A 26,023-nucleotide genomic window follows, 5' to 3' on the forward strand; every position below is an offset into this window, starting at 1 on the left:
CACTCTCAATAATTGGGTGGAGACCATCAGGCCCTGGAGACGTATGCACCACTCCTTTCTTGATCTCAAAATGCCATCGCATATCAGTCCATTCCACCAAAATCTCACTATCCTCTATACCCTTCTCCTGGGTGAAAACTGATGCAAAATATTCACCAGGAGTAGATAGAACTGGTCAATTCTGAGCTGACTCCACTGAGCCTGGTTTTCACCCAGGTTTGTGTGAGCATGCTGGCATCTGTTATATGCCCCTTTATTCTGGTTTGTATTATTGTTCAACGCTTTCAACATCTAGCATGATGTGGTTGCCCTACATTTTCTTCCCTTGGTGATGTACCTTCAATCGACTTGAATTTTCCTTTCTTTAAGGATGTCAATTGTTCACTAACATTTTTGTGTCAAGTTCCAGTTCTGATTGATTTGGACGACTAAAATTGACTCCCTTCAAGTCAAGTATCTTCAGTCAAGATTGCGTCTTGTCCTTTCCATAGCTGTAAGGACATAGGTTGTAGGAGCAGATGTAGGCCATTCATCCCATCAAGTCGACTCCACCGTTCAATGGCATCATGACTGATCTGCTAGTCCTCAGCAACACTTATGTGTGTTTTCACAATTGCTCTGTGCTTCTCTCACTGATTAAAGATCTGTCTCAGCCTTGAATATACCAAACAACCCAGTATGGACGGTTCGCTGCGATAAAGAATTCCACAGAATCATTACCATCTGAGAGAAGAAACTCCTCATCGTGACTGTCTTAAATCTGTAATGATGTGCAGCAGCTGGTGTTGGACTGGGGTGGATAACATCAAAAATCACACAACACCAGGTTATAGATTCAGTATGTGGATGTACCGACTAGAGAAGGTGCAAAACTTGACCTACTGTTGGGAAATAAGGCAAGGCAGGTGACTGAGGTGTAAGTGGGGGAGCACTTTGGGGCCAGCGACCATCATTCTATTAGTCTCAAAATAGTGATGGAAAAGTATAGACCGATCTAAAAGTAGAAGTCCTAAATTGGAGAAAGGCCAATTTTTACGGTATTGGGCAAGAACTTTCAAAAGCTAATTGGGGACAGATGTTCCAGGTAAAGGGACGGCTGGAAAATGGGAAGCCTTCAGAAATGAGATAATGAGAATCCAGAGAAAGTATATTCCTGTCATGGTGAAAGGGAAGGCTGGTAGGTATAGGGAATGCTGGATGACTAAAGAAATTGAAGGTTTGATTAAGAAAAAGAAGGAAGCATATGTAAGGTCTAGACAGGATAGATCGAGTGAATCCTTAGAAGAGTATAAAGAAAGTAGGAGTATACTTAATAGGGAAATCAGGAGGACAAAATGGGGACAGGAGATAGCTTTGGCAAATAGAATTAAGGAGAATCCAAAGTATTTTTACAAATACATTAGGGACAAAAGGGTAACTAGGAGAGAATAGGGCCCCTTAATGATCAGCAAGGTGGCCTTTGTGTGGAGCCACAGAAAATGGGGGAGATACTAAATGAATATTTTGCATCAGTGTTTACTATGGAAAAGGGTATGGAAGATATAGACTGTAGGGAAATAGATGGTGACATTTTGCAAAATGTCCAGATTACAGAGGAGGAAGTGCTGGATGTCTTGAAACGGTTAAAGGTGGATAAATCCCCAGGACCTGATCAGATGTACCCGAGAACTCTGAGGGAAGCTAGAGAAGTGATTGCTGGGCCTCTTGCTGAGATATTTGTATCATCGATAGTCACAGGTGAGGTGCTGGAAGACTGGAGGTTGGCAAACATGGTGCCACTGTTTAAGAAGGGTAGTAAGGACAAGTCAGGGAACTATAGACCCGTGAGCCTGACCTCAGTGGTGGGCAAATTGTTGGAGGGAATCCTGAGGGACAGGATGTGTATGTATTTGGAAAGGCAAGGACTGATTAAGGATAGTCAACATGGCTTTGTGCATGGGAAATCATGTCTCACAAACTTGATTGAATTTTTTTGAAGAAGTAACAAAGAGGATTGATGAGGGCAGAGCAGTAGATGTGATCTATGTGGACTTCAGTAAGGCGTTCGACAAGGTTCCCCATGGGAGACTGATTAGCAAGGTTAGATCTCATGGAATGCAGGGAGAACTAGCCACTTGGATACAGAACTAGTTCAAAGATAGAAGACAGAGGGTGGTGGTGGAGGGTTGTTTTTCAGACTGGACGCCTGTGACCAGTGGATTGCCACAAGGATCGGTGCTGGGCCCTCTACTTTTTGTCATTTACATAAATGATTTGGATGCGAGCGTAAGAGGGACAGTTAGTAAGTTTGCTGATAACACCAAAATTGGAGGCGTAGTGGACAGCGAAGAGGGCTACCACAGATTACAACAGTTTCTGGACCAGATGGGCCAATGGGCTGAGAAGTGGCAGATGGAGTTTAATTCACATAAATGTGAGGTGATGCATTTTGGGAAAGCAAATCTTAGCAGGACTTATACACTTAATGGTAAGGTCCAGGGAGTGTTGCTGAACAAAGAGACCTTGGAGTGCAGCTCCTTGAAAGTGGAGTCACAGGTAGATAGGATAGTGAAGAAGGTGTTTGGTATGCTTTCTTTTATTGGTCAGGGTATTGAGTACAGGAGTTGGGAGGTCATGTTGTGGCTGTAAAGTACATTGGTTAGGCCACTGTTGGAATATTGCGTGCAATTCTGATCTCCTTCCTATTGGAAAGATGTTGTGAAACTTGAAAGGGTTTAACCATGGCAGAAGAAGCACTATTATGTTACTGAATTCACATAGGGGCTTGAAGTAGAAGTGTGCCACATTATTGAGTAATACACCACTAGTTGTTTAATTAGAAAAGGGTAATGCAATTTTCATTATCTCATCGAGCATTCATGTGAGCTTATTTATTCGCCGTTAAAAATTGCACAACACTAGATCATAGTCCAACAGGTTAAATTAGAAGCACACTAGCTTTCAGAGGGCCGCTCCTTCATTAGGTGCACAACCACCTGATGAAGGAGCATCACTCTGAAAGCTAGTGCTTCCAATTAAATCTGTTGGACTATAACCTGGTGTTGTGTGATTTTTAACTTTGTCCACCCCAGTCCAACACCGGCATCTCCAAACCATTATTTATTCGCTGCATTGTTGTTATCAGAGAGTAGAGACAGCATCAAAGACCAATGGCAATATAAAGAAAGCAACCAGGTTCTGGTTAAAGGAGCTGGTTGTGTGATTGTTTGGGTGGTTGAGGGCAATCAGGACATTGAAGTATTTAAAAAATACCTTCAGTTAGATTTTGTAGTCTTGTCAAACATCTGGGCCAATGTAATTCGGAACAGTCAAGAATGGAGGTAGGTTGTTCAACTTTGCTCCCTCTGGAAATAGCCCATATCTTGTGTACCTAACTGGGGCTTCCATTGATGATATTTTACCCGTAATTGGTGTGTCTTTGTGGGAAAAGATCTGCCACCCTGCCAACCCATAATACACGCACAAAAGCAAACGTGGCCAAACTGTCCCAAAAACACCCAGAATGCCTCAGCAGGGATCGAGCAGGCTGACGAGTGAAACTAGACAGCACTCGCAGACAAGAGAATACACTTCAAGCACCCACGAACAATGACAGAGCACCACAGCTATCCCAAAGTCCCAATGGCAGCTTCACAATCCAGCAATACCAAAGCCACACAAAGAACAGGTCAGACAGAAAAGCACCAGCAAGAGCAATACTCCGAGGACAGGATCTGGGAGCACCTCACCGCTTCAGAGGAGACATTGGCACCTACCCACAAAGAGGAATGGAAGTTCCGAACCCATCGATACTGTCAGGATGTTGCTTTGTGCAGAGAATTAGAACATTCCTCTGATAACTGTTTTCCGATTAGCATCATTGTGATTAGATTACTCCATTTCCAGATACTTTCCAGATACATTCCAGATACATTGTATTTTCTCCATTTCTAATTAGCCTCATTGTACAGGATTATTGTAAAAACTGGCTTCTTCGTCAGCTCGAGGAAGAGAAATTCTGATCCACCTGTACAGACTGTCAGTTCTGTGTCAGCCTCGTCAGTTTCTTGTCCAGCGACATCGCTTGTAATGCACAACATGTCAGTTTCACCCGACCTGGTTTGTGTGGTCTCTACTTTATTGGGCAAATTCCTCTGGCAGTCCTCCACTGTTTCAAGTGAACACTGGCAGCCACCCAAGGGTATGGCCCACCAATTGGAAGCTCTGACTGACTGGCAGTTCTTGTCAGTTTGGACTTGCTTCCTTGATCTCAGGGAAGGATCATTGCTGCCTGTTAAGTATTTGATTGGCATTGAACTTGGCAGACCTGCCTGAAAAGAGGTGACAAGATGCTTTCACCAGCTCTTCAGTTATCATTAAATCTCTCATCCCCTAGGCTACTTTTGCCCAGTTAATCAGCTTAATACTCAATAAGGAATGTAAAATACATTCATAAGGTGTGAAATTTTAGAAGTGCATAAAAATATAACTACTACAATTTTTCTGCTGCCCAAGCATTTTTGAATTTTTATAACTTAATAACTTTATTTTGATATTCACACTGAAATTTCATCTGCTATTAGTTTTGATTGGTTACTGAAGATTTTCCCGTATTATTTCTTAGGGTGAAGTCTGTCCCAAAGCTGCTGATGAAGCAATCCAGCGATGTGTGTGGGCGACTGCAGTAAATGTTAAAGACAAGTACATCTACGTGACACAACCGAAGCTGAACAGAGTGCTGATTGTTGATATTCAATCTCAGAAAGCAGTTCAGGTTTTTATTAGTTTTACATTTCTCAGTTAAATAGTCAAAGTGAATAAGAATATAGTTTTGTACTTTAAAAGATAAACATGGTTGACAGTGTCAAATGTTACAATATTAAATATTAAGTTTTGCATTAAAAACAGCTTTATAAAATGAATGGTCGAGAACAACTCAGGAAGTCATGTAAAAATATTTTTTTAACTTATTAAGTATGGGCACGTGAAGCATTTGATCAAAAACATTGAAATGCTTAGTTTCTCATAATAATTACTTAATATGTTTGTGTTTATTCAGTATTCTGCTGATTGATGTGTTGTGACAAGTTTATAACAGTGTTATCATGATCTTTATTGTTTCCTGTTTTCTTAATTCCTTTAGAGGAAAATTTAGTCTAACTATTGAATCTGAGAGTTTGACAATCCCCCATGCATACATTTAGTGTAATAGTTAATACAAAGCGTGTAAAAGGAGGAGTGAGGCCAAACAGGGACCAAAAGGGGAATTAGGTATTAAATGAGGTATTAAATGAATACTTTGCACCTGTGTTTACCCTATGAGAAAGATGCTGCCCAAGACATAATGACTAATGAGGAAGCTCAGTCAATAGAAAGGCTTAAAATTGATAAGGAGAGCTATTGGATAAGTTGTCAGTGTTTGAAGTTGATAAGGTAGCATGTTCAAAGTTTGGGAGAAGATTTGTAGCTCGGGTGCTCGTTGTTGTGGTTCTGTTCGCCGAGCTGGGAATTTGTCTTGCAAACGTTTCGTCCCCTGTCTAGGTGACATCCTCAGTGCTTGGGAGCCTCCTGTGAAGCGCTTCTGTGCTGTTTCCTCCAGCATTTATAGTGGCCTGTCTCTGCCGCTTCCGGTTGTCAGTTCCAGCTGTCCGCTGCAGTGGCCGGTATATTGAGTCCAGGTCGATGTGTTTGTTGATAGAGTCTGTGGATGAGTGCCATGCCTCTAGGAATTCCCTGGCTGTTCTCTGTTTGGCTTGCCCTATATTGGTAGTTTTGTTCTAGTCGAATTCATGTTGCTTGTCATCTGCGTGTGTGGCTACTAAGCATAGCTGGTCGTGTCGTTTCGTGGTTAGTTGGTGTTCATGGATACGGATCGTTAGCTGTCTTCCTGTTTGTCCTATGTAGTGTTTTGTGCAGTCCTTGCATGAGATTTTGTACACTACATTGGTTTTGCTCATGCTGGGTATCAGGTCCTTCATTCTGGTGAGTTGTTGTCTGAGAGTGGATGTTGGTTTGTGTGCTGTTATGAGTCCTAGTGGTCGCAGTAGTCTGGCTGTCAGTTCGGAAATGCTCCTGATGTATGGTAGTGTGGCTAGTCCTTTGGGTTGCGGCATGTCCTCGTTCCGTTGTCTGTCCCTTAGGCATCTGTTGATGAAATTGCGAGGGTATCCGTTTTTGGCGAATACCTTGTATAGGTGTTCCTCTTCCTCTTTTTGCAGTTCTGGTGTGCTGCAGTGTGTTGTGGCCCTTTTGAATAGTGTCTTGATGCAACTTCGTTTGTGTGTGTTGGGGTGATTGCTTTCATAGTTTAGGACTTGGTCTGTGTGTGTGGCTTTCCTGTATACCTTTGTGGTGAATTCTCCGTTCGGTGTTCTCTGTACCATCACGTCTAGGAATGGGAGTTGGTTGTCCTTTTCTTCCTCTCTAGTGAATCGGATTCCTGTGAGTGTGGCATTGATGATCTGGTGCGTGTTCTCTATTTCTGTGTTTTTAATTATTACAAAGGTGTCATCCACGTATCTGACCCAGAGTTTGGGTTGAATTTGCGGTAAGACTGTTTGTTCTAACCTTTGCATTACTGCTTCTGTTATGAGTACAGAGATCGGTGAGCCCATGGGTGTTCCATTGATTTGTTCGTATATCTGGTTGTTGAATGTGAAGTGTGTTGAGAGGCACAGGTCCAGTAGTTTAAGTATGCCGTCTTTGTTGATAGGTTCAATGTCCTGTTGTCTGTTGTGTCTGTCCAGCAGGTTGGCTATTGTTTCTTTGGCTAGTGTTTTGTCAATAGAGGTGAACAGTGCCGTTACATCGAATGAGACCATAGTTTCTTCCTTGTCTATGTTTATATTTCTGATGCTGTCCAAGAATTCCTGTGTTGATTGTATAGAGTGTTTGGATCCGCTGATCAGGTGTTTCAGTTTCTGCTGTAGTTTTTTAGCCAGTTTGTGTGATGGTGTCCCTGGTAGTGAAACTATGGGTCTGAGTGGGATGTCTGGTTTGTGCACTTTAGGTAGTCCGTAGAATCTGGGGGTGTTGTTGCTTTCAGGTTTCATTCTTTGTAGGTCAAACCTGGTTATCTGTCTGTTTTTTTGTAGATTCCTCAGTGTGTTTTTTATCCAATTAGTGAGCTGTGGGATGGGGGTCAAACTCCCTCTTTTGGTAGGTGTTGGTATCTGCAAGTAGTTGTTGTGCTTTTTGGATGTAGTCTGCTTTGACCTGGATGACTGTCATTCTGCTGCTGTCTGCTGGTAGTATGATTATGTTCTTCTCGTTTCTTAGTGATTTTAGTGCTTCCCTCTCCTTGGTGTTGAGATTATGTGTTTGTCTTTTTCTTGTTATCAGGGGTACGATACTTTGTCTCACTGTTTGTTGTGTCTCTTCTGTCAGTCCATTGTTTCTGAGTGTGCATTCTAGTGCCACTAGGAAGTCTGCTGTCTTGGCGTCCCTGTGGTTGTAGTTGAGTCCCTTGGCCAGGATTGTTCTCACCGATCTCTGGACTCATAGCAGAGGCAGTAATGCAAAAGTTAGAACAAACAGTCTTACCGTAAATTCCACCCAAACTCTGGGTCAGATATGTGGATGACACCTTTGTAATAATTAAAAACACAGAAATAGAGAACACACATCAGATCATCAACACCACACTCACAGGAATCCGATTCACTAGAGAGGAAGAAAAAGACAACCAACTCCCATTCCTAGATGTGATGGTACAGAGAACACCGAACAGAGAATTCACCACAAAGGTTTACAGGAAAGCCACACACACAGACCAAGTCCTAAACTATGAAAGCAACCACCCCAACACACACAAACAAAGTTGCATCAAGACACTATTCAAAAGGGCCACAACACACTGCGGTACACCAGAACTCCAAAAAGAGGAAGAGGAACACCTATACAAGGTATTCGCCAAAAACGGATACCCTCGCAATTTCATCAACAGATGCCTAAGGGAAAGACAACGGAACAAGGACATGCCGCAACCCAAAGGACTAGCCACACTACCATACATCAGGAGCATTTCCGAACTGACAGCCAGACTACTGCGACCACTAGAACTCATAACAGCACACAAACCAACAGCCACTCTCAGACAACAACTCACCAACATGAGCAAAACCAATGTAGTGTACAAAATCGCATGCAAGGACTGCAATAAACACTACATAGGACAAACAGGAAGACAGCTAATGATCCCCGTATCCATGAACACCAACTAGCCACGAAACGACATGACCAGCTATCCTTAGTAGCCACACACGCAGATGACAAGCAACATGAATTCGACTAGGGCAAAACTACCATTATAGGGCAAGCCAAACAGAGAACAGCCAGGGGATTCCTAGAGGCATGGCACTCATCCACAGACTCTATCAACAAACACATCGACCTGGACCCAATATACCAGCCACTACAGCGGACAGCTGGGACTGACAACCGGAAGCGGCAGAGACAGGCCACTATAAATGCTGGAGGAAACATCACAGAAGCGCTTCACAGGAGGCTCCCAAGCACTGAGGATGTCACCTAGACAGGGGACGAAATGTTTGCAAGACAAATTCCCAGCTCGGCGAACAGAACCACAATAAGGTGGCATGTCTGAATGAGATGCACCCAGAGATAATAAAGAGATGAGAGTGGAAATTCCAAAGGCACAGGTGATAATCTTCCATGGATTCCAATTGGTGCCAGAAGATGGGATAATTGCAAGGATTATACCATTGTTCAAAAAAAGTTTGTAAAGATACACCCAGCAATTATAGTTCAGTTTGAGAAACTTCTGCAAACCATTATTTGAGATACAATTAATAGTCATTTGGAAAAATAGTGGGCTAATTTAGAAGAGTCAGCATGGAATTGTGAAGGAATAACCATGAACAATGAACTTGCTAGAGGTTTTGAAGAGGTAAAGAGAGGTTTGATGAGGCAAAGGACATTAACGTGGTACAGGGTGGCTCAGTGGTTAGCACTGCTCCCTCACAATACCTGGAACCCAGGTTTAATCCCAGCCTTGGGTGACTGTTTGTGTGGGGTTTGCACATTCTCCCCGTGTCTGCATGGGTTTATGTCAGGTGATCTGGTTTTCTCCCACAGTCCAAAGGTGAGCACGTTGAATGGGTTGGCCATGCCAAAATTACGCATAGTGTTCAGGGATGTGTCAGTTTTGTGGATTAACCATGGGAAATGCAGAGTTACAGGTTTGGGTCAGGGGGGTAAGATGGTATTCAGAGATTTGGTGTGGACTGGTTGAGCCAAATGGCCTGCTTCTGTACTGTAGGGATTCTATGGTGCACATGGGCTTCCAATAATTATAGTCATAGAGATGTACAGCACGGAAATAGACTTTTCAGTCCAACCCGTCCATGCCAACCAGATATCCCAACCCAATCTAGCCCCACCTGACACCACCCGGCCCATATCCCTCCAAACCCTTCCTATTCATATATCCATCCAAATGCCTTTAAGTACCACAAGGACATTAACAATATAGATGTAAATTTGGCTGATAGGAAACAGAAAGTAATGGGTACTTTTAGGACTGCAGGAATATTTGTCGTGGAATTCCTCAGAGGTTGATACTGGGAATCAAAAAGTGTAGTGCTGGAAAAGGACATCTAGTCAGGCAGCATCTGAGGAACAGGAAAGTCAACATTTCGAGTATAAGCTCTTCAGGAATTGTTGACACTGGGACACTTGCTTTTCCTAACATTGGTGTGCATGGGAGAATTCGAAGTTTGTGAATTGCAAAAATCGTGGAAGAATTGTGAACTGTAGGGAATACTGTGTAGAACCTAAATTGACATGTTGATGGAGTGGGTGGATCTGCGGCATATCAGTGAAAATCCCTGCATAATGGCACTGTGGATCTATCTATAAAAAATGGACTGCAGCTCACTACTGCTTTCTTTAGGACAACTATGGACAAGTGATAATTGCTGACTAATGTGCACATACCATGAATGAAGATTTAAAATTGTGTTCAATGTGGACAAGTGTGAGATGACACAAATTGGTATCATGGATATTCTGAAAGTTATGCAAGAGTAATGAGTCCTGGATGTATATGTGCATAGGTCATTACAGGTGGCAGAACAGTAGTGAGAGTAGTTTTTTAAAAAAGCACCTCAGATGAAGTATTGCAAACAGTTCTGGATGCCACATGGTAGGAAGGATATGAGTGGATTGGAGATAATTGGAGATTTACGAGAATGTTGCCAAGGATGGGACACAGCGGTTTTGAGGACTAATTGGTATAAATGGGACTGTTTTCCTTGGAGAGATAAAGGAGGAAAGAGTGTGTGGTCCCTTTAATGGATAAAGTCCTTTTATAAGCGGAGAGCTTTACATAGAGACTGTATCTATAATCAGCTGCAGACTACATGCAATTCTATAATTGAATCATTGTGTGATTAGAAACCTTAGGCTTGTTTTGGCAGCAAGCTTGAAATCAGCCAATCAATTTGGCCCTTAGCTACCACAAAGCTTTTCAGTTTGGTGATTTTGACAACTAAGAATCAATTGGATTATAACGAAATTAATAGGTCATCAAAGATACAAAAAAGGGACCTTCAGAAAATCAGGATGAGAGCCAACAGCCAGCAGAAGTGGGAGCAACCTGCTATCGAAAGGGAAAGCAAACTGCCATCTGAGAAAAACACCTCGTTCTCACAGAAATATCCACGATCTCTAAACAAGCACCATCTGTCCATAAATGTACACAGCAATCTTAGATAATGTTCCTAACGCCAGAATTTGACAGAGAGAGTTGTTCAGGATAGAAGAATTCCCATAGAGAACAACCGTGAAAGAAGGATCAACAGAAGAAAGGTGTTTCTGACTGGAGAGGCAGTGGAACATTCCGGAAGACACATCCTGTGTGGACTTTGAGAGTCTAAGTTTTAGTTTGATTTTCTTATTACTTGTGTTTATTGGAACAGCATAGCAGTAGAATGTAGTTTGGTTAAGGAATAGTTAGTGGTTAGGGAGGAATTGTCCAGTATGTTAGTAATTCTGTTAATTTTTTTCACTGTTAGGGTTAAATAAATAAATTGTCACTTGTTGCTTATAAAGGAATTCCTTTCATTTAACTACTCCTTTATAACAGATTGGACAGTGACAGGTAGGTAATACCCCCTTGTCACACTTCTTTTAACAGATTATGAGGCAAAGCAAGCTTGTCTGGGTGGTTCAGTTTTATCAGAGGGAGGGGTCAACCTCTGCATCATAACAATAGTGAAAAACTGTTTCTATTTTTTTTAAATTGAGATCCACAGGGCATTCTTTTGAAAAAGTTTGCAAAAGTAAAAAAAGGTGAAAAAGCTTTCTTTACACAGGAAGTGGTCTGTGTTAGGAATGTGTTGCCAGGATGTGTGGTGGAGGCAAATTCAATTAAGTTATTCAGGACGGCATTAGATTTTTTTTAAATGGAGACAATGTACTATGGGGAAAAGGCAGAATTTAGCAATAAATCAAAATGTTCAAAGTTTGTGAGAAGATTGGTAGCTCAGATGCTCGTTGTTGTGGTTCTGTTCACCGAGCTGGGAATTTGTGTTGTAGACGTTTCGTCCCCTGTCTAGGTGACATCCTCAGTGCTTGGGAGCTTCCTGTGAAGGGCTTCTGTGATGTTTCCTCCGGCTTTATAGTGGTTTGTACCTGCCGCTTCCGGTCGTCAGTTCCAGCTGTCCGCTGAAGTACGCCAGCTGTGCGCCACATACGAACAACTCCGGTTCCTGCATGAATGCCGAAACTGCAGCAGACAGCTGGAACTGACAACCGGAAGCTGCAGAGACAAACCACTCTAAATGCCGGAGGAAACAGCACAGAAGCGCTTCACAGGAGGCTCCCAAGCACTGAGGATGTCACCTAGACAGGGGACGAAACATCTGCAACACAAATTCCCAGCTCGGCAAACAGAACCACAACATAAATCAAAATGTTCAGAGACTCAATGTGCAGACATGATGTGATCAAATGACCATATCTGCATTGTAATGCTTCTATAATTCTGATAACACATTCGGGTCAAATACCCTTGTTTGCTATTCTAACAAAGTTGTTAAGCCATTTATGTTAAAAAAGTTATTAACTTCATTGTAATAGCACAGTCATCTTTCAGAATGTTTTGCAACAACAGAATCTTTGAATAATTTACTCCAAAACTTCTATTACTCCATTATTTATGTAGTGACACATGAACCCAAGATCACAGTCTTCATGTGTGCAGAGCTTGGCTGTCAGTTTCTTCTTGGCGGTTCTGCATTGTTATGTAACTTGAAGGTTGCCTTGTAGGACGCTTACCTGAAGAACTCGATAGACACCTAAAAATTTTGAAGGAACCTCATAAGAATGGGAAATGATGCTCAACTCATCAAATGCGGGTTCCAACATGCGACAGTGAAAAACTGCAACTACCTCCTCAGAAGGATATGTCTGATACAGTGCCCTTTGTCATCTAGTACATCCCCAGAGCGGAGAGACTGTGCCATGTTCTTTGCAGCCTTCAACATGTTGTTAATGATGCTGAGAATCTGGCCAAAATCATCCCTACTCCTCCACTTCTCACCTTCAAACAACCACCAAAACATAAACAGACATTGCTTGCAGCAAACTACCCAGCCTTCAGGAGAATATCAACTACAACAATGTCTATCCCATATGCTGCAGGCAAGAATGTCCTGAGGCTTGGCATGTTGGCGAGACCATGCATTCGCTATGGCAACAGATGAATGGACTCCGCGCATTAATCACCAGACAAGAATGTTCCCTCCCAGTCAGGGAACACTTCAATGGTCATGGACATTCAACCTTCCATTCAACCTTCAGGGCAAGTGTCCTCCAAGGCTGCCTTCACAATACACAACAACGCAGAATTGTCGAGCAGAAACTGCTAGCCAAGTTCCATAACCATGAAAATAGCCTCAACTGTGATCTTGGGTTCATGTCACCATAGATGTGACCTTATCACACTTCTATATCTGTACAATCTTCCTTACTGTCCTATTTTGACAACATCACCTGGATAAATTTCATGATATCTCTATCTTGACTATTTTGTACAGTTTGAATTACTTATGAATTTGGCTAGACCTTCAGCATACCTGTCATATTATTCCAGTCATTTAGTTTATCTCCAACACCACCTTATTTTTAGTTTTTTGTAATTATCTCTCTGTTTCATTTAATTGGATTGTATGTCATCCCATTCAGCTGATGACACTTTCCTCACACCATCTAACACTTTGGATTGCCTGCAGGGCCTTATTATTCAGCACTCCACTCACACCATTTGTGTGGTCTTTTCATTTCTCTGCCCTTCATCTCTCCCTGCCCTGAAATTCTGTGTCTGTGTGTTTCTCTCTCACTTCACCTGACAATGGGGCTATGCTTTTGATTTCAAATAAACCTGTCGGACTATAACCTGGTGTTGTGTGACCTCTGATTTTGTCCACCCCAGTCCACCACCGGCCCATTCACATAACATAAATTGCGGTCTGACTTTGATATTCGAGCATTTTCTGCTATTTATCTTTCAAGGATATTGATTCCTTCCTTCCACTTATGAGAGATTGAGTTAAATTTCTATAACAGTAAAGATCTTGTGTAGTCATTTGAAAAAAGTAAGGTTGGTTGTATAAGTAATAATTGATCTTTGTTCTTTCATGACCATCAGGTTCACTGTTCACTGACCAGCAGCATTGAATTAACTCATTTAACGCTAATTTAATTTATCCAAGCACTTCAAACTAAAAATAGCCTGCAAATCTTTGGTTTTAAATACTGTCAAAATTTAGTTATCAGATGAATTACAGATACAACAACTAAGAGAAAATATTGATGAAATATATTTATAAAGGTGAAAGTAAGTCCATTGCCAGTTCTGATTTATTGATTGTGTGTAGATTCTTTCTAAAGGATTTAAAATCTTTAAATCAGAAATCAGCAGCTGCAGTTGTTTTTGTAGTTGAACAGTTGGAGATTTCTTGTGCCGGTAGACCCAGTATGTATAACAAATTTAGACAGGGGGTGAGGGAGAAAAGGTTTCCATTTCCTTGCTGGTTCTGTGATTATGGCATTTACAGATTGCTTAGGACTCTTTCAGCAAAATTTCTCTTTTGAACTGAGAACTCTATCTCTGACTCAGAGACCTCTTGGGGAGATCTGCTTTGAAATGGTGTATAACAGTTTCATGTACAAATCAAACTGAAGGTGGCTGCTTTCACAAATCATTGGTGTGGAAATAAAAGTCAAAAATCTGACTTTGTGGGTCCTTCCCAGCTTAAAATTCCAATGCCTTTTTTTTAAAAATCCATTACGTTGTCAAAGCAGAAATCAAAATCTGAGTGGCTTCCTTTGTGATTCATTTTTGGATAAAAATGAATTGGCAATGGCAGCCATGTGACTTCTGGAAGCCATCTCATAAGTTGCTGTGTTTTGTTTTTAAAAGCTCAGTAAAATTTTTAATATAAGATTAAAAATTGATGACAGAACAAAATATTGGGCTGAATATTGCCCGTCATTTAGGTATGGTCAAAGGAACAGGAAGGCTGGCAAATTGGAGCATAACGTCCTGAGAGGCATGATTGACCACAACCATGTAATTTTGTCAACAGCAGGACAGCCATCCACACAAAGTTCAATTGAGCCAATTAGATAATGGAATACCAGTTCCAACCTCTGTGTACATTTGGCACCGTGTATCAAAACAATATGTCTTGTAAACCTTGGTGAGCCTCCACTGGACTGGTGAAGGTATTTCTTTGGTCTGCAGTCAATAATGTTGCCTGCCCACAATTTCTATTCTCCTGGCACGGTGGCTCAGTGGTCAGCACTGCTGCCTCACAGCGCCTGGGACACAGGTTCAATTCCAGCCTTGGGCGACTGTCCGTGTAGAGTTTGCACGTGCTCCCTGTGTCTGCATGGATTTCCTCCCACAATCCAAAGATGTGCACATCAGGTGAATTGGCCATGCTAAATTGCCCCATAGTGTTAGGTGCATTATTCAGGGGTACAGGTAGGGCAGGGGAATGGGTCTGGGTGGGTTACTCTTCGGAGGGTCAGTGTGGACTTGTTGGGCCGAAGGGCCTGTTTCTATACTGTAAAGATTCTACTCTTAAAAATTCTAATCTAATCCTTGTCCCTTACCTGCCAGATATGTTCGGCCCCAGTGGCAAAACATCTGCCACCTATGAAAAATTGAGCCAACATATTTTGAAAATTCACATAACTTCACAGGAAGAATATTTTTCTCCTTGAATGGAGAATGTAGATTCAGCACTAGGAGTGCAATTGGAAAATGCAAGTACAGACACTGAGACAATATGGGTGGAGCTCAAAAATAAGAAGGGTGCAATCAGATGGGATTATACTACAGGCCCCCAACCACCACTGAGATATTGAAGGACAAGTATGTAGGCAGATTATGGAAGGGTGTATTAACAATAGGGTTGTCACAATGGGTGACTTTAACTTCCCCAGTATTGACTAGGAATTCCTTAGAGCAAGAGGCTTAGACAAGGCAGAATTTGTGAGATGCATCCAAGAGGGTTTCTTGAAACAGTGTGTGGATAGTCCAAATAGGAGCCATGCTGAACCTTATCTTGACAAATGCTTCTGACCAGGTGATTGATCTTTCAATGGGAGAGCATTTTAGAAACAGTGATCACAACTCCTGAAGTTTTAAGATAGCTACAAATAAGGATAAGTGACAACCTTGCAATTTGAGGAAACAAATTCTGATAGTATTAGGCAAGACCCTGGGAGAGTTAAGCAGCAGCAGCTATTACCTGGCAAATCCACACTTAACATGTGGGAGTTGGTTAGAAACCTACTGATCAGAATTCAGGTAAAGCATTTAAGAAGGAAAGACAAGAATAGCAATGTAAGGGGCCCTTGCTTAATGAGAGAGATTATGCATTTAGTCAAAAGGAAAAAAAGGAGCATCATGTAAGGTTTAGGATGTTGTAATTGGACAGGTCCCATGAGAAATATGAAGAATGTAGGAAAGAACCCAATCAGGGAATTAGGTGAGCAAGGAGCTGCCGTAAAGTGACCTTGGCAAGTAGGATTAACAAGAATCCCAAGGCATTCTATACATAGTTTATAAACAAGAATACAGCAAGAGAGATGATAGGACCCACTCAAGGATAAGCCAAGGATCTTGTGGTTGGAGGCAGAGAATGTGGGTGAGATCCGAAATCAGTACTTTGCATTGGTATATACCCGGGTGAAGGACATGGAGGACAGTAAGATCAGTGCGGAGCGTGCTAATATGCTATGGCATTTTGAGATCAATAAATACGTGGTGCTGGGTCTCATGAAGAGAATTGGGGGTACAAGTCCCCAGCACCTAATGGTATCTACCCAAGATTATTGAGAGAAGCAAGAGAGCATATTGCTGTAAGGTCTTTGTATCCTATGAGCCATGAGGAAGGTCCCAAAGGACTGATGAGTAGCTCATATTATTCCTCTGTTCAAGAAGGGAAATAGGAATAATCCAGGAAATTATAAACCGGTGTGTTTGATATTGGTGGTTGGAAAGCTATTGGAGAGAATTTGTAGAGGTAGGGTTTATGGACATTTGGAAATGCGTGATCTAATTAGTAATAATCAACATAGCTTTATGCAGGCCAGATCATGTCTTACTAGCTGTTACGGATCAGGTCAAATCCCTCAAAATATTTTCAGAAGGTAGCCTGGACCCGAATTGTTTTCTTACTTTAAAGGCAGTTGTGAAGGGGATATTCCAGGTATAATGCAGCTGGTCAAACCACTCGACTTTAAGCAAAACAGAATTTATGTAAACCTTACAGTTGTAACATGAGCAAAGGAAAATGGAATTTAAGGTAACATAAATATTGAAAAACTTAACCGACCCGATACAGCAACTTAACTCAGGAACTGTTCCAATCCAGCAACATACCCCTTGGCAAAAAGGTAAATTGAAACACAAATTCTTACATGCAGGAGGGAACAACATTCAAAGAGTTTTCAGAGAAAAAGTCAGTCAGGAATCATTTGCTGAAGCTGCAATCTTTCCTGGACTCCAACATCTTGTGACTGCTACAGCTAAACCAAACGAGAAAAAGCCTGAACTGGGAGAACTGACCAGTCCACTGCCATTGTTAAACTCAGCTCTTTGTAGACCCATCTGCCTTTATGACCTCTCAACAAATCATTGGCGACCTTGGCGAATCATTGGCGACCTTTAAGCGGCATTTGGATAGGTACATGGATGGGTGCTTAATCTAGGATAGAAGTTCGGCACAACATCGTGGGCCGAAGGGCCTGTTCTGTGCTGTATTGTTCTATGTACTAAATCCCAAGGACAAAATCACCTTGTTAAAGTGACAGCATCGCCATACTAACTTGATTGTATTTTTCAAGAGATGATGAAGATGATCAATTTGGGTACAGCAGTGGATGTTGTTTACATGAGTTTCAGTAAAGTTTCAAAAAGGTCCCTCATAATAGGCTCATCCAATGATGTGTGGGCCCTGGGTGACTTGGCTGCTTGTATTCAGAATTGGCTTGCCCATAGAAAACAGTGGGTAGTGGTGAAAGGGTTTTTTCCAATGAATAGTGTTCTGCAGGAATCCATATTGGGACCTTTGCTGCTTGTGATATATAAAAATGACTTTGATTAGAAATGTAGTTGGGTGGTTAGTAAATTTGCAGATAATACAAAGATGAGTAGAGTTATGGACAGTGTAGGAGAGTGTCAAAGGTTATAGCAGGATTTAGACCAGTTTCAGAAAAGGGCAGAGAAGTGGTGGAAGGAGTTTCATCTGGACAAGTTTGAGGTGTTACACTTTGGGAGATCAAGTGGCAAGGAAAAGGATACAGCTATTGGCAGGACTCTGAATAGCATTGATGTGCAGGGGAATCTTCGGGTTCAATTCCATAACTCTGTGAAAGGGCTACACAAAGTAGATAGAGTGGTAAAGAAGGTATGTGAAGGTATAGGGAAAGAATTTACGTTGTCCAGGGGTAACAAGTCCAACTCAAAACACTGCAACTCAATGAACTGAAGACAGTCCTTAAAATCCTTCAAAAGGATTGAATGCATCTTCAATGATGTCTCAAAAATGTCTTTCTTCACTGCAGGTGTCCTTCACCAATGAAGGTCTATCCTTTATTGGACTTAAACTAGAGCAAACACTAACTTTGCCCCACCTCTTTCACTCCAGGTTTCTACATAAAGAATTAAGTGGGTAGTTGAAATCACAGTCAGTGATTGTGCTCCACCACTGACTAGATAATTATGTTCTCTAATAAACCTTTATTGACTCTTAAAATAATGTGGATCTTTAATTTGTTATTAATTCAGTTTGTGCAGCACATTGATTCCGTTCTCTATTACAGATTGTAGCGACTGATCCAGTTCCAGTGAAACTACACTATGATAAATCACATGATCAAGTCTGGCTTCTTAGCTGGGGTGATGATGAAAAAAGCTCGCCTACATTGCAAGTAAGTATTTTTACTTCCAGCAGAAGAAGTGGTGGAAATCCATTAAAAATTGCAAGTTATACAAATACATGATTACACACATTTCTAATTGTGTGTAATTAGATTAGATTACTTACAGTGTGGAAACAGGCCCTTCGGCCCAACAAGTCCACACCGCCCCGCCGAAGCGCAACCCACCCATACCCCTACATTTACCCCTTATCTAACACTATGGGTAATTTAGAATGGCCAATTCACCTAACCTGCACATCTTTGGAGTGTGGGAGGAAACCGGAGCACCCGGAGGAAACCCACGCAGACACAGGGAGAATGTGCAAACTCCACACAGAGAGTCGCCTGAGGCGGGAATTGAACCCGGGTCTCTGGCGCTGTGAGGCAGCAGTGCTAACCACTGTGCCACCGTGCCGCCCACGTGCTCTTGATTAGTGAAGGTGAGCAAACTTATTGAGTTTACTGTTAACACTGGCTATTGACGACTGAACAAAGATCAAACTCCCCGAAATATTTAACCAGGCTTATTCAATAGCATTCACAGCTTGACTGGAAATTTTACTTCCCTGAATCAGGTTGGCATGGAGGTAGAACAGCAAAGAGAAAGGCCAATCAACAGAGTGTCTAAAATTCCTGCCAATGTTTCCAGTTGCCTCCATTTTCCCGTGATCAAGGGAGAAAATGGAGGACAAGCAGACCATCTTCTTTTCAGAAGTTAATTAACACTACGGGCTCCCATCTTGGGAAACCTTTTTGGATCTTTTGCAAGCTGAGAAGGGTTCAGCAACTGTCAGGTTTTATACCAGCCATATGGAGACAGGAAACATTTTAAAAGTGAAATACTTTTTAACATCTTGACCAGAGAATACCCAAGAACATTGTAAGAGGCAAGGGAAGAAATTGCAGGGGCCCGGGCTGATATTTTTGCATCTTCATTAGCCACGGGTGAGGTCCGGGAAGGAAGGAGGGTAGCTTATAATTGTGCCATTATTCAAGAAGGACTGCAAAGAAAAACCTGGGATCTTTAGACCAGTAAGCTTAACATCTGTGGTAAGTAAGGCACTTGAGAAAGTTCTGAGATATGATATACATGCATTTGGAAAGACAGGTTTTGGTTAGGAGTAGTCAGCATGGCTTTATGTGTGGGAGATCATGCCTCACAAAAATGTCAGAGTCCTTTGATAAAGTGACCAGGAAGGTTGATGAGGGCAGGGTGGTAAACATAGTCTATATGTATTTCAGTAAGGCCACTGATAAGGCTCCACATGGTAGTTGCTCTGGAAGGTTAGATCACATGGAATCCAGGAGGAGCTGGCAAATTGCACAAACAGTTTGCTTGATGGTAGGGAGCAGATGGTAATAGTGGAAGAATGCTTGTTGGACGAGAGGCCTGTGATCAGTGGAGTGCCTCAGGAGTTGGTCCTGGGCTCATTGCTGTTTGTTATCTCTTATCAATGATTTGGATGAGTATAATCAAAACATGATTAGTAAGTTTGCAGATGACACTAAAATAGGCAGTATCATGGACAGTGAGCACAGTTATCAGAAAACGGAAACAGGACCTTGATTATCTGTGAAAGTGGACTGAGTAATGGAAAATGGAGTTTAATATAGATAATATAGACATTATTCAAAAGGGCCACAACACACTGCAGTGCACCAGAACTGCAAAAAGAGGAAGAGGAACACCTATACAAGGTATTCACCAAAAACGGATACCCTCGCAATTTCATCAACAGATGCCAAAGGGAAAGACAATGGAACGAGGACATGCCGCAACCCAAAGGACTAGCCACACTACCATACATCAGGAGCATTTCCGAACTGACAGCCAGACTACTGCGACCACTAGGACTCATAACAGCACACAAACCAACAGCCACTCTCAGACAACAACTCACCAGGACAAAGGACCCGATACCCAGCATGAGCAAAACCAATGTAGTGTAGTGTACAAAATCCCATGCAAGGACCGCACAAAACACTATGTAGGACAAACAGGAAGACAGCTAACGATCCGTATACATGAACACCAACTAGCCACGAAATGACACGACCAGCTATCCTTAGTAGTCACACACACAGATGACAAGCAACATGAATTCGACTGGGACAACACTACCATTATAGGACAAGCCAAACAGAGAACAGCCAGGGAATTCCTAGTGGTATGGCACTCATCCACAGATTCAATCAATAAGCACATCGACCTGGACCCAATATACCGGCCACTGCAGCGGACAGCTGGAACTGACAACCGGACGCGGCAGGTACAAATCACTATAAATGCTGGAGGAAACATCACAGAAGCGCTTCACAGGAGGTTCCCAAGCACTGAGAATGTCACCTAGACAGGGGACGAAACGTCTGCAACACAAATTCCCAGCTCGGCAAACAGAACCACAACAACGAGCACCCGAGCTACAAATCTTCTCACAGACTTTAAATAGATAAGTGTGGAAATCAAATCAATGTAAGAGCTTCATGGTGAATTGTAGGGCCTTAAGGAGTGTAGGGGAACAGAGGGACCTTGGAGTTCAGGTTCACAGTTCTCTGTAAGTGGCACCACAGGTAGAGAGGGCAGTGAAGGCGGCTTTTGGCACACTGGCCTCCATCAGTCAGGGCAATGAGTATGGAAGTTGGGAAGTTATGGTGCAGTTGTACAACACATTGGTGAGGCCGCACTTGGAGCATCGTGTTCAGTTTTGGTCACCGTGCTATAGGAAGGATGTTATTAAACTTGAAAAGTGCAGAATAGAAATTAGAAGGATGTTGCCAGGACTCAAGAGTCTGAGTTATAGGGAGAGTTTGGAGAGGCTAAGACTTTTTCTTTAGAGCAGAGGAGACTGAGGAGGGACCTTATAGAAGTGTATAAGATCATGAAAGGCATGGATAGGGTGAATGCACTCCGCCTTTTTCCCAGGTTTGGGGAATCATGGACGAGAGGACATCAGTTTAATGTGAGAGGGGAAAGAATAAAAGGGAACCTGAGGGGCAAGTTTTTTTACACAGAGGGTGTTACGCATACAGAATGAGCTGTCAGCAGAAGTGGTTGAGGCTGGGACATTAACAGCATTTAAAAGGAATTTGGACAAATATATGGATAGGAAAGGATGTGGGCCAACTGCAGGGAAATGAGGTCAGTGTGGATGGACATTTTGGTCGGCGTGGACCAGTTTGGGTCAAAGGGCATGTCTGCATGCTGTAGGACTCTTTGATTCTATGACACAGTCATTATGTTATTAGTTCAGACTTGTTAGGATTAACAGGTCTGAGGTTTGTTTGAGAGATTTATGGACCTTTGAAGCAATCTAACTTTTAATGTGTTCCTAAAAGTTCGAGAACCTCTGTTTGTTGTCAAGTGCTTAGAAATATATTTAAATATCTGGATTGTTTCCAAGAGCCCAGGAATCCCCCAAGTAAACAATTTTACACTTGACAGTGTTTAGATAGCTGTGAATGATAGTATGTCTCAGATTAGGCAGTTGTTTGAAGGCAAGAAGTGAAGGCGTAGGGATGGCCTTGGTGAGATGTTCAGCATCATTGATGACATATTGAAGATTGCAAGAAACAAGGTGTAGTTTCTCCACTCCGGGGAAGTACTGGATGGTGAAGGGGAATCTAACAGCCGTGTCCCACATCTGTCTTATGAGGAGGTCACAGCGGTTTTCGCTGTGGCATGTCAGAACTGGCAATCGATGAGTTGATCATCGTATCCCATTCCCTTGAGTGCATGAGGAGGTATCCATCCTGTTCCTCTTCATCTCAGCAGATCCTGTGTGTATGCAGGGCTTGTCCATAGGGGATAGCTGCTTGAGCATGTTTAAGGTTGAAGCTGAAGAAGTGAATTATGAGGTTATCCGTGGACCATCATTCACAGCAACCTACCAAGCCTTCAAGAGAGCAGCAACCACAGCATCACACAACATTGCCCCTGGCAACCTCTGTAAGGCATGTTAGATTATCAGCATTGATACCACCATCACACGTGGTACGTATTCATTTGGCTAGGTCAATGCTGTCTACCTCATACCTTACAGGAAAGGAATCTCCGAAGGCATATATCGGTGAGACCATGCAGACACTATGGCAATAGGTGAACTGACCTATTCAATAGGCAGGAATGTTCCCTCCCAGGTGGGGAACACTTCAGCAGTCAAGGATATTCAGACTCCAGTCTTTGAGTAAGCATTCTCCAGGCAGCCTTCAAGATACACAACGATGCACAATTGCCAAAAAGAAACTGAGAGCCAAGTTGCATACCCATGAGGATGGCCTCAACCATGATCTTGGGTTCATGTCACATAAAATCTTCCTTACTGTTGCTTTGACATAATCACCTTGGTAACTTGTTATTACCTCTCTACCTTAGTTAGTTTTATGTGGAAGAGCCGGTATTGGGCTGGGTTGTACAAAGTTAAAAATCACACAACACCAGGTTATAGTCCAACAGGTTTATTTGGAAACACTAGCTTTCTGAGATCTGCTCCTTCATCAGGTGGTTGTGGACCATAAGATTGTAGGGCACAGCATTTATGGCAAAGGATTACAACTGAAATGATATATTGAACAAACCTGGATTGTTGTTGAGTCTTTCATCTTTTCGAATGGGTTGCAGGTTTCGGTTCATTAACATGTAAGTCCCAGAATTTATTTTAAAAGAACTTCTTTTAAATTCTATATCTTACAATCTTATGCTCCACAACCACCTGATGAAGATGCAGCGCTCTGAAAGCTAGTGCTTCCAAATAAACCTGTTGGAGTATAGCCTGGTGTTGTGTGATTTTTAACTTTGTTAGTTTGTGCAGGTTGGATTACTTGTTACTTGGTTTAGCCCCTCGTCATGCGAATCCTATATCTTGTGATATTGCAGCTATTTGGTTTGTCTCTCGCACAACCTTATTTTTGTGTTTTTTTGTAACTATCTCTCTGCCTTAAGAAATTGGATTATAGGGCATCCCGTCATTTGATGTTCAACTGTTGACACTTTACTCACACCGTCCGACACTTTTGATCACCTGCAAAGACTGTTATTCAGCCTGCCACGCTATTTGTCTTATCTTTTGACACACTTTATTACCTGGAATTACCTTGCCATTATCTCTCTACATATAAATCCTGAGCCTGTGCGCTTCCCTCCACTTCACCCGATGAAGGAGTGCTCTGAATGTTTGTGATTTCAAATAAACCAGTTGGACTATAACCTGGTGCCGTGTGACTTTGGCTAATCCAGTCCTGCACCAGCACCTTCACACACACAAGGTTAAGCACAAATAGTTTCCAAGTAATCGTACATTATAAGTATTTAGGCCAATAATGTAAGGTATTGAAAATTTTGTCAGAGCAATATTCACCTATAACAATGACATCTATGTGTCTCATTATCTATGTGATGCCAAATGAAGTCCTTTTTAAATGACTAACATTTCATAACTTTAAATTTATCTCAAGGATCAAGCAGTGAAATTGAACTAGTAATCTACAACTTTCTAATGATCAGCAAATCAAATAGGGGAAAATATACATGACCTCTTACAATCAGCAACAAATTGCTTTTTTCAGTTGAAGAGCAAGTATAAAGTCATTCATCAGGGCAAAGAATTATGTGGCCTTTTGAACCACAAAAGTTATTAAAAGCCTCAGCTTTACTTCACCATTGGTCTCTTCAAAAATCTGTACTGGTTAAAATTTTCTGTCATGCAATGTTTTTTTTCTTCTGCAGGTAATTAATCAAGCCAGTGAGAGTGCAGCCCATCACACTGTTCATACCCAACCAGTTGGAAAACAATTTGACAGGGTAGATGATTTTTTCATTCCATCTACTACACTCATCATTAATCACATCAGGTAGGTGTGTCATCGAGTCTGTGTCAGTCAAAAAAAACCCAAATAACTATCCTATTTTCTAGCACTTGAACCATAGCCTTGTCTGTTTTAAGCCTCAAGTCCACATCTAAGTATTTCTTAAATGTTATGAGTGTTTCTGCCTCTATCACACTTACAGGCAGTGAGATTTGGATTCCCACCGCCATCCAAGTGAAATAAAATCTCACATCCGCATTGAAACTCCTGCCCTTTGTATTGGTATACTCCCACCTTGTGTATTAATATTTAGCATAACCAAGTATAGTGAAGAAAGGCTTGCAGATCTTTGCAAATGTAATGGCCAAAATTTGTCAAGAAGCTCTTTTACAAGTTAAAATAGGTGGTGACAGGAAAATTTCAGTGGTACTTTGCTCCCAGTGGTTATTCTTGCTGAAGTAGATCACACTTGGACCGACAGTATTGTAGCAGCGATTCTTTGACAGGGACTACTTTTGAGTGAACCAGGTGGTGTGAGATCATTCAATTAACTCTGGTATCTCGTTACCATGGCAATGTTTAATTTTACATATCAATTGCAATTAGTATAAAGTTGCCTTGAGGTACCAGCCACGAAAAATAGCTTTATAACAATTTTATAGTCACATCTCATCTTCAGTAAAGTGATAGCAATACGCTGCTTACTGGTGCTCAGTTCTGCTTCCACCAGGCCCACTTAGCTCCAGACCTCAACATAACCCTGGTCCATATATGGACAAATGTACTGAACTCAAGAGCAAAGGTGAGAGTGAGCAGCAATGGATCATTTCACTGAGCATGGGCATCAATGAGCCCTGAACCTACTCAAATCAGTAGGCATCCCCCATGTTAGGGGTTATATTGAGCAAAAACATGAAGGTATCTAACATCTTAGTTTCAGAGAATGTCTGGGCAGGCTCCTCAGGTAATGAAGCAAGTCCAACCTTTTTCAGCTACCTCATGAATAACCTCCCCTGTATCATAAGCTCAAATTTGGGGATGTTTGCTGATGACTGCTCAATGTTTAGTGCGATCTATGACTCCTCATATACTGAACTAATTCATGCCTGAGACGTTGTTCACAGAGGCTGTTCGGTGACTAGGAACCTTCAATTGGGCCACACAGTGACCACCTCCAACAAAAGGGTTGAGAGAAGTGCATGCGAGCTCCCCCATTGGTCTGACGACAAGAGAAAGCAGATACGTAGGCAAATTTTAGACAAGTTTAAAAGTAATAGGGTAGTCATAGTAGAGGATTTCAGCTTCTCAAACATTAAGGTATTTAGAGCGTGGAGTTCTTCAATTGCCTCCAGGAGGGTCTTTCAAGCCAGCAATAGAACACAGATCTAAGCACAGGAACAGGCCCTTTAGTCCACAATGTTGTAACAAACACAACGACAAATGAAACTATTCCTCGGTCCATTTCCTTCCATTCCTTACATATTTGTGTATTTATCTAAAAGTTTTTTTAATGCCATTATCATATCTGCCTCCTCCATCACACTTGGCAATGCATTCCAGACTCCTACCACTGTCTTGTAAAAACTTTGCCCCTCACATCTTTCAATTTTCACCTTCTTACCTGAAAGACATGTCCTCTAGTATTAGGCATTTCAACTGTGGGGAAAAAGCTTCTGACCATCAACTCTATCTCATAATTTCACAGTCTTCTATCAAGTCTCCCCTCAGCCTCTGCCAATCAAGAGAAAACAACTTGAGTTTTTCCAGCCTCTCCTTACAG

General features: G+C 41.9%; 1 protein-coding gene across 4 annotated transcripts in view; it reads left to right on the forward strand.

Annotated features, from left to right (window-relative positions):
- The window catches only part of fstl5 (follistatin-like 5), a 505,241-nt gene that overhangs the window by 467,340 nt on the left and 11,878 nt on the right, over positions 1 to 26,023 (forward strand). For all 4 annotated transcript variants that reach the window (XM_072573289.1, XM_072573241.1, XM_072573184.1 and 1 more), the window contains 3 exons: positions 4,604 to 4,753; positions 18,343 to 18,450; positions 24,164 to 24,288. In XM_072573289.1, the coding sequence (XP_072429390.1) occupies positions 4,604 to 4,753; positions 18,343 to 18,450; positions 24,164 to 24,288 (383 nt within the window). The remainder of the gene's footprint in view (positions 1 to 4,603; positions 4,754 to 18,342; positions 18,451 to 24,163; positions 24,289 to 26,023) is intronic.

Source organism: Chiloscyllium punctatum, chromosome 1, assembly GCF_047496795.1.
Source record: "Chiloscyllium punctatum isolate Juve2018m chromosome 1, sChiPun1.3, whole genome shotgun sequence".
Classification (NCBI taxonomy): Eukaryota; Metazoa; Chordata; class Chondrichthyes; order Orectolobiformes; family Hemiscylliidae; genus Chiloscyllium; species Chiloscyllium punctatum.